General features: G+C 44.2%; 1 protein-coding gene across 2 annotated transcripts; it reads right to left on the bottom strand.

Annotated features, from left to right (window-relative positions):
- Nucleotides 1-759: 759 nt before the first annotated feature.
- On the bottom strand, nucleotides 760-15,617 carry SFPQ (splicing factor proline and glutamine rich). 2 transcript variants are annotated; one of them, XM_014258511.2, is made up of 12 exons: nucleotides 14,892-15,617; nucleotides 14,305-14,493; nucleotides 13,914-14,215; nucleotides 13,709-13,804; nucleotides 12,257-12,453; nucleotides 11,887-11,971; nucleotides 11,474-11,591; nucleotides 11,208-11,256; nucleotides 11,006-11,127; nucleotides 2,047-2,091; nucleotides 1,691-1,765; nucleotides 760-831 (listed from the first exon to the last, which is right to left on the bottom strand). In XM_014258511.2, the coding sequence occupies exons 1-10, from the start codon at nucleotides 15,513-15,515 to the stop codon at nucleotides 2,071-2,073; spliced, it is 1,803 nt and encodes a 600-aa protein (XP_014113986.1). In that variant the 5' UTR covers nucleotides 15,516-15,617; the 3' UTR covers nucleotides 760-831; nucleotides 1,691-1,765; nucleotides 2,047-2,070. The 2 variants fall into 2 exon arrangements, with proteins under 2 accessions (XP_014113986.1, XP_087923484.1); XM_088067358.1 differs by lacking the exon at nucleotides 760-831 and having other exon boundaries at nucleotides 2,047-8,398.
- Between the last annotated feature and the right edge of the window lie 2,029 nt (nucleotides 15,618-17,646).

Genomic DNA, 17,646 nt, shown 5'->3' with positions numbered 1-17,646 from the left:
GCCTCTGCAGAGCAGCTACTGAGCCACAAACATCACTGAAGCCTTTTCAGGATCCAGACAATACCAGAGTCATAAAAACATAGTGGAAACACCTCAGATTGTCCTCGCCCAGCACCTGATTGCCTTAGAGAACAGCAGCAGGTCATAGTGCAGCACCAACCCCCCCTGCCACGAGCACCCCCAGGCATTCAGACCCCTCTCAAGCATTTCACACCATGTTGTGACATGAAATTAGATTTATTTTCATGTTTCTAATCTGGCAAAGTAGGTCCCAGACATATGTTCATGACCCTTTGTGCCAATGCAGGAGGAAACCCTGCTACAATGAGCACAGCCACCACTGGTGTATTTCAACATATTAAACAACTTGATAATTAAACAAGGTATTGTATTTAACAAGTGACAGCATGAACCACAATATATGTGCACAGTGCAGCTGCCAAAGCATCAAGCGAAGCAACATGAACCATGGTAATTTGTGCTGCAACAGCTAAACCCAGCACTGCTCTGACTTCTAAAGAACTCTAACTTTTGGCATCTCAGGCTTAATTACTACAGTCATCACCAACAAAGCTACTAAAAACCAACCAGGCACAGGTAAATATTTGGAATTCTACAATGCAAAACTGTAACACACAAAATGGAAGTAAGGAATGATTGAAATTTCCAGAAAATTGTGTTTCTCAGACCCAGCCACACCACTCCACACTGACAAGACTGCTTATTCACTGAATACCCTCTGGAATAAAACAGACATAATTTATAAAAATATTTAAGTATTTTATTTTTAAAAGCTTTATGTTCCTCTTCATTGCACTCAGACTTCTTTTTCTGCAAGTGCAAAGCACACAATTAGGAAGATTCTGAAAGAAACACAGAAAACAACAGCAGAAACTACATGACACAGAATCACCATTCAGAATCACAGGCCATGTGCCTGCTATATATTCTCAAGTATTCACAACAGATTTGAGATTAAATTAAGAGAATTCATATACTTTTGAGATCAGATATGGCTTTGTGTGTTTTCCTACCCCACAGCAAGGAGCAGCAGTGACAAACCACAAAGGATTCAATAGGAATTTACCCACTGAATCCCATAGGCTTCACACCTTACAGGTCTACTGTTACTTACCTGTGACTCCCAAGTTAAGGGACTCAGCATGTTGCTCCTCAAACAAGATTTTAAATAGCTGAAGTATCCCCTTGTAGTTTAGTGGCAAATTAGAGGGAAAATGTCATTAATTCCAGCTCTATAAGTTGGTTTATTTCCCTGAACTACTATTTGCTGTGCTCCTGTACATGCTGATTTATACACCAGGTTATTTTTTAAATTCAATGTTAAAATATTTCAGCAAATAGCTTTTTAACAAGGTTTAGTTGAATTAACATCTGAGAAGCAGCTGCTCTATTTTCCTTTTCCCATGCTGACAATCACCAACTGTAGCCTGAGCACAGGCATGGTCATTTCTTGTTTGACCACCTGCAGCACAGAAAGGACAGAATTTATTTGCTGCTGCAGGGCTGAAAAGCCTCAGACAACGGTTACATTTTGGCTCTACAAAAGCAAGATGAATAAACTTTACATAAAATTGAGATTAATCACTGATTCAGGCTGGAATTACATAACCCAGCTCAACGTGATGGGATACCAAGCCTTCATAGCACTGTAAGGACACCAGCTACTTACTTGTCCACCTGTTCCCTTGGTCCCTCCACACACCACTGGGTACCATGCTGGATGTGCTCATGTTCGACTCCTCAACTGGAAAAACATGCCCAAGTTATTATACCCACAGTGATTTTGTAATCTTTTGTACAAACCCACATCTAGAAAGGTATTTTTAGCTGCTGCTGTCAAGATACCAAGCCCAGGCGGAGTCAGGTTGCTCAAGCCCAGAATGTGACAACAAGGACTGTGTTCTACCCTACACGTTTAGTGTATCCATTCGTCCCAGGTTCCCAGTGTTCCCCAGTTCAAAGATACTCAGGCGCCCAAAAACCTTTATTATTTCATCCATCCAAGACAAAAAAAGCAATACTTACTTCCCATGGATGAGCACTCCAGTGTCACTCAGCTTTCATCTTCACCTAAAGGATAACAACTCAAGTTATTAGAGTCATACACAGCAAATTGTGACCATTCAAAACTAACTTAAAAAGAAGGTTTTAACATACATGGACTGATTAGTTATGAGGGGGAACTTAGCAATTATTCCAAGCTATTACGTGGAAAAATAAGGGGCAGAAATAGGCTAGCCTAAACACTCATCAAGAGCTGAAGGAATATGCAGGCAGTTGCCTGAAGAACTGCACCCTGAGCACAAACCATAACCCCAGTCTGAGCACAGTGATGTTTGACTGCAGCCAGAGGTATACTATCCCTTATGTGAAGGCATTAATTTTGTCAGCTGCCTCAACTCTACAACCCTATTTGTCTCCTGTAGCAATGCCCCCTCTCTTCCCCTTCCTGAGGGAGTGCAGTGGTCCTGGCCTCTTAGAGCCCTCGTGTTCTACAGTCCAACAAGTGCTTCAGAAGCCAAAGGCAGACACTAGAGGTTGGCACTGTCTCTGCTTTTATCCTCAGCAAGGTTCTTCCCTCCTGAAGACCCCCTTTTACTATAGCTGAGGGCAGCCTGCAATAGTGAGAGCTGGGGATGTGGTACAAGGCTCTGCACAGCTCCAGATGGGAGGCAGATCCCACCACGGGCACAGCATGACGTGACGAGGCAGGGACAACTCCAGGCTTTAGTCTCCAACCCACCACCCACCTGGGTTTCCTCCCAGCCCTTGGGAGCAGGAGAGTTATGCACGTTTTGTTTTCTCTGCCATAGCAACAAACACCATGCATAAGGGATACTATATCTTTGTGCATCCTTTGAAAACTGCAGATTCCCTGCTAGCCACACTCTTCCCAACCTTCCCCAATTAGCTCTTCCGTACTGGTGTTCAGAAGCAACATTTATAGAGATGGGGTGTTCACAGACCACTGCGGGATTGCACAGCCAAGTCCTAATGTGTCAATCATTACCTAGCAGCAATGACACAGGTGGGAGAAGGCCAATCCTCCCTTTTTTCCTTTTCCAAGCAGCAGCTATTTAACAGCCCCACTAGCTGGTATGGAGAGTGAAAAAAAAATCTGAAGCTAATTAGCTGATTCCAAAACTTGATGTAGAGGAAGAAGCCAAGTGATTCCCCAGAGCAGCATACTTGGATGCATCCTTCCCAACATGGTCAGCCTCATTGAACATAATGGAACAGAACACTGGCCTTCCTGATCATGTCACTGCAGCTGGCAATGATTAACAGAGACATGCAACCCCATTACTGCTCCAGTCCTAAAACTACTCACAGGCCTCAGTGTTTGGCTATGGGGAGAACTGCAAGCAAATCAACACTTTGTATGCTTAATGTTACAATAAAGCCCCATCCACGCTGTGCTGTGCTCTCCTGCCAGCACCAGGCTCTGCTCAGAGGGCCTAGCAGTACGCAGATGTATTCTGACACCACACTTCTGAGTTTCAGGTAAGCTTTTGAGAAAAAGTGTATTTCACACACAGATAAAACCAAGATGAAACACAATGCAAGCACTTGAATGTCATTTCTTGTACCCACTTGTTACAGACTGACTTAGAGCAGACATGACTTAAGTTTGCTACCACACCAAGTTCCATTACTGCAGTCAGAACTGGTCTGAGCCCCATGGTTCAGTCACAAATTGCTTGCTCCAAGAGTGTCAAAAACCTGCTTAGTTCAAATACGTAGAATGAGGCAGATGTGCCAATAACCCCTCCATGACATTCCTGCAGGTCAAGTATCCAGAGCACACTGGAAAAACTTAGGTCAGATCTTGAGCAATGGTTTAAGATCACTAATTCAGTTTTGCTACCTGACAGCACAGCGGCTGCCAGCAGGTTTGCTACTGGATCCCAGTCCCAGGTAAGGATAAGCCATCACAAAATGGATTCAAGTCACAGGTAAACCATCATGAAAAGCCAAACTGACTTTGCGACAAGATGTCACTGTGTGACCAGCTGGCATGGGTTACACTCACTGTGGTGTAACCAAAGACCTGTTGTCATTATCTTATGGTGCGCCTGCTACTTCAAGGGTTCAATGGAACATGGAAAGGTGGCTACAGCGGAGGGCAATGTTGTCCAGCAGATCCCTGTTCACCAGCAAGAGTCCTGCCTGGAAAGTAACAAAGAAGGGTCCAGAAGTGACGATAATACCAGAAACAAGTATGCAAAGCAGAACTTTGCAGAGTAAGGGAAAACACATTACAACACCTGTGAAACAAACTAAGTATCAGACAAGAGCCAGATCATTCACTGGAACAAGGGTCTTTGAAATTCAGGTTCAAGAGCTAATGCAAAAGAGCTGGAGATCAGCATGTCTGAATGTCTTGCAACGTAAGCATGTTAATCCTGGAACACTACAGTCAGGAGTTCTAGTAATGAAGAGTTTCGAATTACATCCCAAGACTGATGAAAAATGGAATCGTACATTACACTAACAAGATGACTCTACGAGGCAGAAGTACAGAATCTCATCACTGTCAATTAAAGCAGAGGAATGTATCAGGCTTGTCAATCAAAGGTTAAAATAAAGACTACTCCAATGTCCAATAAGCTCTATGAAACTCACAGGGATATTCAATCAAGCACTCATTTATGTCCTCAAAAATATTCTCGATCAGTCTCAGAGCTGCTTGTACCCGTAGCTTGAGGTGACTCTCACATAGCACACACGAGGCAAGAGCAGTGGTTACTAACACATTCCCACCAAGCCAAGACTCTACACACGGATGAACTGCAGATGGGCCACTTCATCACTACAGAAAGTTTAAACGTGTTCTTTTCCAGGCACTAAGAGCACCTTGTCAACTACTCAACTGAGTTTAAGATCACATTCCCTCTTCCCCACAGTGCTCATTTAAGAATATCTTCGTTACATCAGAAATAAGAAAAATCCACCCAAGCCAAGTCGTATGTACAGAGGAATCGGGTCTGGAAATCCTTATCTAAGAACCACAGTAACTACTTGTTGTCTCTGAATGAGACAAAAGCTTAAACCGAAAACCACGCAGATTTGATGCAAGCTCAGCATACAGGTATGAAGTGCCGCACTGTAATTCCACAGTCAGAAGTGTGATGTCAGAATACCCACTGTATAAGATTACATAGAAAGTCACCAAGTTATATTATATTGCTTGTTACCTACCTGTACGCAGTCGGCAATGAGAATCTTGGAGCAAGCAGGAATACTACATCCGGGTCCTAATGTCCATTGCCATTTGTGGTACTACGTTCCTCACAGTTATGAACTGCAGAAATGCTGGCTAAGTGCAGTTATGTAGCAGGCCACTAGTTTAAAGTGTAAATTGCAGTCTCAAATTCCAGCAAAAACTTGCTGCCACAGTAAATGGTTGCCAAGGAGAAGCCATGAATTTGTCTACCACAAAAATACCACAAAATCTCAAAAGCATTTTCAATTTCTCATCAGCTGTACAAATTATTAGTGTAATGTATCTACACCAGAAGGTAAGATTATTCTGTATTCATTTCTGAGAAAGTGTGAAGACATATGTGTAACGACACGTTTCTACTTGCTGCAGTTTTTAGAGCTCCAAGTGTCAAAATGGGCTCAATTTTGATAAAACAAGCTAAATTGCAACAGCCAATGTCCTCCAAGTCCAGTAGAAAAAAATGTTACGTGATCCAGACCATCCAAAAACAGGTCTGACCAGCAAAGCACTTTTCTGATTTTAGAAGATTTAATTATATAAATCTGAGTTTATGAAAGAAGTCCAAAACCTCATAGGAACAGATCAAAGGAATGTCACTTTCTCGCCTCCCACATTTAGTAACTTTTATCACATTTTGAAGTTGACATGTTTGCCAGCTTTTAAGACACTATCTTTAAAAGGTCTTGAAAAGAAGTTGGCTAGTTCATCATATGCCTGTTTAGTACATGCAACTCAAAGCAGAACTTGTTTTAGAAATTCTGCTTATGCAGCTACAACAAAGCCAGATTAAACCAAACTTTCAGATGTTTTGAAAACTGCCAAATCTTTCAAATATATTTACTAATGATTTTGCAGCTCAGCTATTTTAATACCTAGCAACAGTAGCTTACGTACAAAACAGGGGTACCCAAAGAAAAGCTCTGTAAGGTACAAAGACAGCAGCATCCTTTTCTCTTCCAAGTTACAGAACTACAAAAGAACATACTTTAGGATATGCACCAGCATCTCTTTTAATAAAGAATGACATGTAATCTGAAAAATAAACTGAAAAAATTAATTTAATGTTCACGTTCAGAATTTCCCACCTCAGACACCTTCACCTTTTGAGGGTGTCCCATGAACACCCTCCAGAAAAGATATTGTTTAAAACCGCTTCAATAATGCAAATTGCATCGATACTGCTCATTTGTAAACTATCCAATACAAGTAACTTCCAAATACTTGGTCTGCAGTTTAGGAACTGCCAATTTGATATTACCTCAAGAGCAATTCATTGTTGTAGCATGTTATCAACCCCCAAACTTTTCTGGGTAAACAAAAAGCATTCACCAAACAAGCTGAATCACTCTTTAGTGAGCTTCATGTTCCACACCAGTGTTATCTGTATCAGCCCTTCCCAACTTGCTATTCCATCATTTAAGGGGTAACAGTACACTTCAAAAGGGATCAGACATATGTGCCCTAAAACCCTGCAATCTGACACTTAAGTTTCAACCACACGGAAAATTTAGCAGAGAATTTAGAATTAGCCAATGCTTAGCACAAGGAATGGAAGGATATTGGAAAGATTAAAGCTATTCACAAAACTCCGGTGGTTGGGGATCATGTGAAGGTACAGCCAAGCTAAGTTTACCTACTTTGTGCCAAGCAGGTTGATGTATCCTGCATTAACACTGAGGTATTTGACCCTGGGAAGTCAACCTTCCCAGTTTACCTGGTACATCGTAATAATAAGCAAAGCAACTACTTTACCAATGAGTCCAGAATGCTTTGAAATTTTTCTGGGGCTTAATAAAATGAACAGCAAACTAACGAATTCATCAGATCTTCTACAAAAAGAACCTTAAAGGGAGTTTATTTGCACTGTGTAGTATTAACTCTTAAAACTCCAGATTCAGATACTACTTTTGAAGCATTATCTCCAAACATCAATAATAAAAGAGCGATAACCATCATGCAAGCAAGCTGATTGCTGTATTTTACATACAGGATTTTAGGATTTGCCCACCAGCTACACAATTTAAGAATAGTTCCTGCAGTCCCCATAATACAAATGATTGTATTCTCAACTAGGCAGATTAGTCCACTGTTAGCATGAGGACATAAGCAAGTTAACCTTAATCACTCAAGTAACACTTCTGGTCTTTTTGCCAAGCAATTTCAGGCAGGTGTACAATATGGAGCAAGGCCAGATCCTGTAATCTCAAAACAGCTTAAGAGCATATAAATATCACATCAACAATCCTTTAGTGAGGAAGTCAGCCGATACAAGGCATTCTATGACTTTATTTTAAAATAACCATTGCTAGTCTTCTGCTTAAAGTCTTTAAAAGATTCCAAGCAGCAACTGCCAGGGTGGTAAGTGCTACCATCCCACCACCCATAGCTAAAATATGGAATTCATTACTGCACTGCTTGCAGTGAAGCTTTAAATAATGTATCTTACAGCATTTTTAAAATTTCCATTTGCTTCCTTATTGCAGCACAATTACTGCTCAAAAAATCTGCACCTACTGCAAAGTTTGGCTACAATTTAACCCAATCTTTGGCTAGAGAGGCACTGTTGGAAGTGATCTCACTCTTCACTGCAGTTCCACACCCTGGTCTAGGTCCGACCTCAGCTCGAGGCTCTCAGGTTACTGTGGCAGGTGTGGTATTCAGCCTTGTTTCCCACGTTAACCATGACTGGCAAGAAGAGTTACTACATTTAGTTTTCTATTTATTTGAAGCACAGTAAAAAAAAGGTTGGTACACTTTGGGAATTCAGTGGCACAAGGTACACTGCCATCAAGTTAGGGACGTTATACATCAAAAAAACAGCTAAATTTGATTTTGAAACACTGCATTACATAATTAAATTGTACTTGCCCAAACAGACCACTTACAAATATTAGGTCAGTAAGTTTCTAACATCCATAAAAACGTAGCTTTCTTACTAAAATGCAAGAATTAAGAAGTCGGTGTCTAAACAAGACAGACAAAAACAAACTGGAATGAAACTACAGGTCACATCTAAAATCGGGGCTTTTTGTTTGGGGCTTCATATTCTTCTCTCCCTCTACCATATCCTGCTGGTGCTCCAGGCCCCATTCCTCTAGGACCCTGGCCACCCACGGGCCCCGCACCTCCCTGCCCAAAGCGTTCAGGACGCTATTGGAACAGAATTAACAGTTCATTATAAGTAGTTGATGTCCATGTGTGTTAAGTATATATTTTTAGAAGGTTCCGTAGTCAAGGTTCGTCGATACAATCACCATTGAGCCGATCCACAGGTACCGGGAACATAGAAAGGAAAAAAGGGTAATTTAAAAATTAGTTTATTGTAATACATGCCTTGAGGTATGTTCCCACTTGATGCATTCTCATACATCTGTTACAAAGAACAGATCCTCCCTGCAGTGCTAGAAAGGTAAGCATTAGTGCAGATGTGAATTAACAACTTTTCCAAATGAGCTCTAGCAAAATTTTCAACCAAGTTAATGCAATAGCTTGCAAACTTCTCACCTTTAGTGCAGTAAAAGCCCAGATTACATCACTGTCATTTCCAAATAAGCCTAATGAGAGAATGCAGCTCCAGTTGGCTGAAGGAGGAGCTGACATTCATCAAATGTAACAGAATGCCTACTCACCAGAACTGGCATGTGCTGTCTAGAGACCATGTGCTTTTCAAGATGGGGTTAAGACTACAGTCTGCTGACTAAACTGCAGAGGCCTTTGGCAGTACCAAAACTCATTGTGAGCACTACTGCATTGCAAGAAGAAAAAAAAAAAGTGAAAAATGCTACTGACCAGTGCTCTACCTAACCAACACAACTGCTCGAGCAAAGACTGGCATTTGTTCAAACCCAACGTAATCCAGAGCTGCTGGTGCTGCATCAGATGTGAAACATGTTCCAAGCATTCAGTATTTCCAGTTAAGAGCAATGCACAGAGGGTTGTGTGCATCCAAGCAGTATCTCCCTTCCCACCCCACCTTCACCACAAGCTCTTGAAAAATTCACAGCTTCACAGCAATTGAAAGGTTTCACACCAAGGTGTAACAGCTAAGTTACTCTGCAATAAAGCAGACTTCAGGTCTATTTACTAGTACCTCTCTAGTTGTATGTACTTCGTTCAGTTACTGTATTACTAGGTGTGATCAGCATTCAATCTACAGAACTTACACATTATGAGGTCAAAGAGAACTTTAAATTTTCATTTCAACCAAGGTTCCCACTACTGAGTAACAGAACAATGGTAGGTGGTTAGTTACAGAAAGTATCTGCAACTGAAAATGCACACTTGAGAGCTCCTGACTTCTGAATGTCAGCATCAACCCTTTCAAGAAAGGAGTTTCACAAATATTACTTAGGTTATTTCTACCTAATTCATGGCAGCTTCAGCTCATCTCCAGCTCTATTTAAAGGTATCAGCCCAGAAACTGCGACAGCATTGTGTGGCAGAGATCCCCAGCCTAAGAAACTCAAGGCAGTTAATCCACCTCACTGTCACTTCTTTTGACCAGATCACATTTCAGGGACTACACAAGTTCACCATGCACCTGTACCATGGTCTTCAGGAGAAAAATGTACATAGTACCACCACACACTGCCTAACTGCTCACAGGAAGCTCAGGAACTGCTTACATATCAGTAAGTTATTGAGATACCTTTAGGCCAACAGCACTATCTACTGAATCAATGATGCTCTGTGAAGTTACCATTCCAAAGATATGTTCCCCAAAAAGATGAAACAGAAGATATCTGACAAGCTACTATGGTAGCTCAGCTCATTAAGCCAGAGGCCTAAACCCACCCAAAACTCATTTAGTTCAGCTTATACTACAAGTGTACACCCTTTCAGGAGGGTGAAGGCACACTGGTTTATCGCCACCTAAGCCAACAGATTCCCATCCTGCCCATTAAGCACTTCTGTAATCTACATCCATGGTGTTTCAGTGTAGGAACACCAAGCAGGCTCCAAGCCCAGTCACACATGTAGTGTGCCAGAAATTAGTAGTTTGGAAACATACCTCTGAACAGGAGATATGCTGTAGTTTTAACAGGCTCTACACCTTTGTGTCATGCCCAACACAGGAAAACAGACCAGGCTTATCATTCCTTTGGGAGACAGGAACCACAAATGGCTATAGTCCAGGATAGCTGGAACATGCCTGAAGCTAAAAACCAGCATTTCTGCTCTTCTACAGCAACATCAGCACAGACTGAGGGATATGCTGTTTACCCTTGATTACTTAAATTAATCTGCTGCTGGAACAGACCTGAGCGCAGATTTTGGACTGAACAGCACACCCAGACCAACATGCATCCAGCCCACCTAGGCTTGGAAGGGCCAAAACAGTGTTACATTGGGAAGGAGAACAAAAAAATCTCTTGTCCATCAATACAGAACATCAAATTACTGAAAAGCTACCACATTAAGTATTTTGATGAAATTTGTCAGATTCTCTAGAATTCATAAAAAATCCTTCCAAGCCCAACAGTGACGCAGAATTTCCAAAGTCCAATGAAGTCGGTTAATTGCAAATATGCTGTAGAGCACATTTGAATTCACTTAAAATTTCTGACTGTGTAAGCTACCATAAAGGTTATCAACTACTCTAGTGCTACACGCTGCCACGTTGTCCTGTGTTAAACACCTGACAAGAGAGTCAGCAGTTAACAGTGACATTTCCACAACCATCCGAACACTGGAGAACTCATTCCCAACCACAACAACTCCCTTGTGCTAAGCTAAAGCCACCACAGGATACGTTACCATGTCACTTCCCATCATAGAACCACTCATGGCTGCTTGGCCAACTCCCGGATTAGCTTCATAACCTATGCCGCCACCACCTCCCAGAGGTGGGAATTTCTGGGCTGCTGAAGCATAAGGATCTAAGAGAGAGAAATATATAATCATATTCTGACAATTCTTAAGTTAGGCACATGAAGTAATTACTTAGAAGACTCTTTACCTCCCATGTTCATTGTGGCAGCACCACCCATTCTCATGTCTCGTTCCCTCTGCATAGAAGAAACCATTTTTAACTTGGATAATCAACCAAAAAATCCAAACTTTTCAGGAGACAAAGCACATATACAGCCAACTACTGCCACTGCCCATACACAAACACAGAACAATTGCCAACCCAAAGGAAGCAAAACACAGCGATTTTGAAAATACATCAACAAAATTCCTGAACATGGTAATATATCCCAAACCCACCACGATGTCACTTACTGGATCCATGTAACCCATTCTACTATAATTCTCTTCCCTCTGTCTTCTCATCTGCTCTTCCATTTCCCGCTGACGGATCATCATCTCCTCCTCCCGCCGGCGACGCTCCTCTTCCTGCCTGGTCATCCCAAAGCAGACTGTTAAACCCCAGGAGTGGAGCACACTGAACACACACCAACATCATTTGCTCCAGCAACATAAAGGCACTAAATGACTACACTTCAGAAAAAAAACAACATACTCTATGATGCTCAAACATTTGAGGAGAAACTTACATAGCAGTTCAATTTCACAAACACAAACTGAAGCAGCAATGGCATTTCTTGAAAAATGAAAACTTTTGTATGTATGTAATTGGCAAAAAAAAAAGCATAAATGTAACTTTAAATAAAATCCCATGAAAGCAAACTAACCTCAGCTGAATTTCCTTGCGTTTCTGCATTTCCTGATTATGAAGTTCTTCCATACGCCTCAGCTCCTCCTGACGCCTCATGAGGTCTGCAGGAATGAAGTCTGTGAGCAGCTTTTTAGCAAAACATCACATTTTAACTATATCTGAATTAGATCTGCCTCAGCTGCACTGTGGCAGAGAAGTACGTTCCAGTGTCACTGTTCTTACCAATACACCACTGAAATAAATACCAAAAACTTCTAGTTTCTCTGTACCTCTGAAATTCTCAAGTTCGTAGTCAGAGCATGTATTTATTCACTAAACAATTGAAGAGCCATATATTTCAGTCAGCGTTTAAAGCAAAAAGATAGTAAGAATTCAGAACCAATTACCTTGACGCAAGAGGTTTGCCTGATGCTCATGATAAGCATCTTCCATCTCACTTTCAAGTTTGTCCTTGGCATCTTTCATGTTTTTTGCCACTTGCTCTCTCTGCTGCTTTTCCATTTCATCTAAAGATTTCCATCTCTGCGAATATTCAAATTCAAAACTGCCAGGCTGAGCAAAACGGGGAGGAGTCTCTCTCTCCCTGCAGAAAGGAAGATACTTGAAGAGTGGGCAACCCTGGAAACTCAAGGTCAATACAAGATCACAGGCAAAATAACCCAGTTATCAGGGAATATCAAGGGAGCCCAGAGAATACCTGACAACTGGCTGTGATGGAAGTGCTACATCTTACACACCGAATACAAATAATTATCACAGCACACATGCAGACTCCTGCACTATCACATCCAAGAAAATCTTCAGAGTCCTACTACTTGTTTGCCTCATTCTTAACTACCTTTAGACACTTCACTGCTGACAACTGCAGGTGCAAAATCCTCAAACAAGACAGGCTTTTGCCCAAGCAGACACAAACAAGGTGGATTTCTCCCGTGCCAAAGCACTCTGTGTCAAAGGCAAATGACAGCCTTCACTTTCATTTGAATAGTTCCAAAAACGCCTGAGGGCCAACAGGTTGTCATATAAGTAAACTCGAATTTTAAATTCAATAATTTATAAAACGAAACTGTCAAGCTCAAAAGCTTTCCCTACATTACCAATATAAAGTATTTCAACGTTTTGGAATACTGTATTAATCCACATTGCCCTCAAAGCTGCCTCTAAACCACTTCCAATTTTTGATCAAAGCAAGGAATTTTGAACCTTTTCTAAGACAAGCAAGACTGACTAGAACTTCCTCCCTGCCCTCCCTTTTATGACCTACAAAATTATAAAATTCCTACAAGTTTAATATACTGATTCTACCACAAACCTACTGTTTTGGAAGATTTCTCTTGACTCTTTAAAACTCCTCTAAACTCTTTGTCCCTTTATGCCAGCAGTCAGCTCATAAGGCAAATCCACATGCAACAAATTTATACAAATCATGGAATGAGTTAAAATTTTACTTTATTTCTCATTTCAAACCATGAATGTAAATTTTCAAACTCCCCATGGGATCATCAACCCAAGACATGCCTTAAGGGAGATGACAGCTTTCAACAATAGCATGAAACAGTTCAAGCCTGATTTTTCAAGTTTCTACATACACCAAAACCATCTGTCGAGTTATTTCTTTGTAATACGATGTAGAAAACTTCTTGTGTAACACTTGGTGAATACACTAAACAAATCATTATGATACTTTAAACTAAAAACATAAAAAAAACCCAAGAACTGGAAACACAACCAAGTATCAAAAGCCTGTTTCTGAAAAATTTTCCATATTCCTCAATTTCAGAGACAGTACTATTTAAAACATCATTAATACCCTGTTTATATTAAAAGACAGTGCCTACTTTTGATACATTGGATTCTTCTGAGCAAGCTTTTCTGGAAGACCATCTTCATCATCCAGTTGTTCCAATGGTTCCACAATAACTGGCCTGGGAGTACTGAACAGAAAATACTCGTTTTACTCCTCTAAAAGCCTTTATTCTGAAAAGCTAGAACGCTACAGGTTTTATTCAGCTTAAAACTAGAAAATCCTGCCAAAGTACTTACGTTGTCAGCAAAAATACCCCCTCAGTACACCGTTCAAATGCTTTCCTTGCGGCTGGCTTTGATGCAAACTCAACAATGCCTTTTCCTGTTGATCTACCTCGATCATCTACAATCACAACAGCTCTTTCCACCGGACCGAACTGGGAAAAAGCTTCCTCGAGCAACTCGTTGGACACGTAGGGTGAGAGGTTCCGCACCGACAGGGCAGCGGCGTGAGTGGCAAAGCGAACACGGAGCTGCCGGCCCCTCATGGGGGTATCGTCCAACTCTGCCTTTGCGATTTCTGCAAGAGCTCTAGATTCCTAGGGGAAGTGCAAAACCCAGTTTTAGAAAACTAAGCTGTACATCACCACATCGCGAGAACGGGAAAACACACAACATGAATGCCTACCAATTTAATGAATCCAAAGCCTTTTCCCTTGTTGATAAAAACCTCTCCCGGCTCCCCGTATTTGGCAAACAGCCTTTTAAAGTCTTCATCTGTGATATCCGCAGGCAAATTCCCAACAAACAACCGGCAGCGCTGTGTGTACGTCTTCTCCCCGGGCCGTCTCAGCAGAGAAAGGTTCGCTTTAAACCCCTACAAAGAATCAGACCAGTTCGAACCACCACTGAGTGCCGCACACAGAATTGCGGGGAGCCCTGAGCACCCCCGCAAAACCCAAAACGCCATTCCAGGACCGCCCGGGCACTGCGAAGGGGTCCAATCCGCAGCCCCGGGACCACCAGAGGCACCGCGAGAAGACCCAAATCATAGTCCCGTGCCACCTCGAGGGAACCCAAACCGCAGCCCCAGGCAACGCGATGGGACGCAAACTGCAGCCCCGGGACCGCCCTGACACCGGAGACCAACTCGGGTCCCGCGGAGGCGCCGCCGCCTCTCCCCCGCTCCTCCCCTCAAGATGGCGGCGCGGGAGCGCGGAGTCGCCGCCATCTTGTGCCTGAGGGACGTAAGCGGAGGGGGGGGCCGTGACTCACCTCGTCCGACAGCTTCTCGCTTCTTTCTCCCGAACCTTGCTGTGTCCCTAGGCTCTGCTGGCCCTGGTGCTGCTGCCCGCGGCCCCGCGGCTCTCCGCCCGGTCCGCCGCGATGCCCTGGGCCGCCCTTATGCGGCCCCTGCTGCGGGCCGCCCGGTCCCTTGGGGCCGCCGCCGGAAGACTGTCCTTGTCCTTTCTTAAGGCCGCCGGCCGGCGTGGGGCTAGGGCTAGGCTTTGATTGCGGCTGTGGACCAGAGGGAGACGAGGAGGGAGCCGAAACCGGCGGCTGCTGCGGTGGCTGCTGCCCCGCGGGAAGCGCAGAGGATGGAGGCGCTCCCGCCTGGCTGCCGGTGGGTCCCGCCGTGGTGGCGGAGGCTGAAGAGGATGAAGATGGCGGAGCAGAGGTGGACGTGGGCGGCTTCGGTGGTTCGGGCTTCGGCCCTCCTCCCGGCGGACCGCCCGGGCCTTGCGGGCCGCCCGCCATCGGGCCGCGGTTCTGTCCCATGCCCATGCCGGGCGGCGGAGAGCGAAAATCGTGGTTGGGGCCGCCGCGGCCGCCACCACCGCCGCGCCGATGAAAGCCACCGCCACCGCCGCCACGGCTACGGAAGCGATCTCGCGACATGGTGTACCGGAGGGAGGAGACGGAGACGAAAAAACAGCTCCAGCCGCGGCGGCTGCTGCTCCTCAGCGCCCGCTGCGCAAAATGGCGGCGAGGTGGACGGCCTCGCCGCCGCCTTTGTCCGGCCTTAATATAGTTTCCCCGCCCCCGGAAGCCCCCTCCTCCCCGCCAGCCAACCACCGGCACTGGCGGCGGTGACTGACAAGTGAAATCACCAATAGCGTGTCGCAATTACGCCACCTCTTTGATCTCATTGGTAACGAGCCCGCCCTCTGTCCATTGGCGCGTTTGACCGCCGACGTTGGCACAGGACGATCCGTTAACCCCCCCGCTTGCTGATTGGGCAGTTTGAGTGGCGGGAGGAGAAGTCACGGCGGGAGCGCGAGTCGTGATTGGCTGGCTCCGCTGTCAGCCAGGGTGGGGGCGCGGCCCCGGCCTGGCTGCCCGGCGCCTCAGGGCGCGCTAAGCCCTAGCTGTGCCTGGAAAAATGTCAAATAAATGTATTTTCAATTATAGTTCGCTGCTTCGGCGTGGCCGGAACCTTCCCTTCTGCTTTTTAACCCAATCCGAGATAAAAAATGTCCGATTTCTGCATTCAAGTGTGGTGGTGGAACCCCGGTGCCAACATGGGGAGTCACGTTCAGTCTGTGTGAAAAGTCGGCCAGGGAAGCAGTAAAACAGAACCCTGTTCTTTGAAAAACGATCCGCAGTTTGTTTTCAGACACCCGAGGAAAGCAGGACACGGCTTGGTGCAAAACAAAAAACGACGACAGTTCCCCAAAATGTACACGCTGCATTCTGCGGTGAAAAATAAAGTGGCTGTACCAAGACCGTAGTGTTGTGTCCCGGCTTTCCATGTTCCATTACAGAAAACAGGCAAAAAGCACATTCCATCTCTTTAGTGTCCCTGGTTTCAGCAGTGCCACGCAGGAGGCACAACATGACACCTACACAACGTTTTCATACCTTCATCAGTGTTTGAGTCCACCCCCCTCTCAAGCTCCCCGGAATGTTTCACATTCAGTTTCAGGTCTGAAATATAACAAAATCAAACACCATGTGAAGCCCGAGGGAAAGTCCCATGTTAATTGCACAGACCTGGAACTGTGGAAGTGCTGTGATAAAACATCATCAAACTCATAAATATTTCTGATACCCTGGGGAAGTCAAAGGCCAGTTTAATTCTTCATGGAATCATGGAATCACGGAGTAGTTTGGGTTGGGATCTTAAAGCATACCCTGTTCTACTCCTTGCCATGGGCAGGGACATCTTTCACTATCCCAGGCTGCTCCAAGCCCTGCCCAAGCTGGCCTTGGACACTTCCAGGGAAGGGGCAGCCACAGCTTCTGTGGGTAACCTGTGCCAGGGCCTTCTCACCCTCACAGGGAACAATTCCTTCCCAATATCAGTCTAGCCCTGCCCTCTGGCAGTGGGAAGTCATTCCCCTTTGTCCTTGTAAATTGTTTCTCTTCATCTTTCCTGTCAGCTCCTTCAGGTACTGGAAAGAATCAGGTCTTCCCGAAGTCTTCTGCCTGATGAACAATCCCAATTCTCCCAACCTTTCCTCGTAGAACAGCACCAAAAGAAATGTCACTGCAGCTTTATATTTTACTTTTTTTTTTAATAAAAAGGAGCCACAGATGGATCCAGCCCTGAATCAATGTTATACTAGCTGTGGGACTTCAGCCACTTCCAAGCACTGGAGGATGGAAACTCCAGGTTGTTTTGAAATGGATTCTGGCCGTGGCCCTGTTGCCGGCAGTGAGTGTTTCCACCACGAGGTGTCTCAAAGGTTAATCACTGCAAGAACAAATTTGGGACTGGCTCTTATCACACACGAACAACAGGCATCGCCTCGCTGTCACATCTCGTTCAGTCTCTTCAGGAAACAAATTGCATTGAGTGGAAAAGGGTTGCGATTGTCTTTGTTGTATCTTGAGTATAAGTGAACTGTGTTTTCAGGAGCTTAATTTTTATCATTCTTCAAAAGAAAGAAAGGGTATAATTCTTCTCCTAATTCTGAAAAAATCTGTACAATAAAAATCAAAACAGAAAAAGGGAGGGGCAGCTCAAACCTCTGCTCTGTGTGACCAGGGACAGACCCAAGGGAAGGGCTGGAGTTGTGGCAGGGGG

The sequence above is a fragment of the Pseudopodoces humilis genome, chromosome 27 (genome assembly GCF_049639895.1).
Source record: "Pseudopodoces humilis isolate 2021_Gansu_Grassland_sample_001 chromosome 27, ASM4963989v1, whole genome shotgun sequence".
NCBI classification, from domain to species: Eukaryota; Metazoa; Chordata; class Aves; order Passeriformes; family Paridae; genus Pseudopodoces; species Pseudopodoces humilis.
This window is presented reverse-complemented; position numbering and strand designations above follow the sequence as displayed.

Excerpts from the sequence above, each read along its gene's own strand:
- SFPQ (XM_088067358.1), bottom strand. The coding sequence starts at position 15,515 with ATGTCGCGAGATCGCTTCCGTAGCCGTGGCGGCGGTGGCGGTGGCTTT. Across the intron at positions 11,257-11,473 it reads GAATGGGTTACATGGATCCA|AGGGAACGAGACATGAGAAT; the intron begins GTAAGTGACATC and ends TCTTCTATGCAG. Across the intron at positions 11,128-11,207 it reads TGCCACAATGAACATGGGAG|ATCCTTATGCTTCAGCAGCC; the intron begins GTAAAGAGTCTT and ends TCTCTCTCTTAG.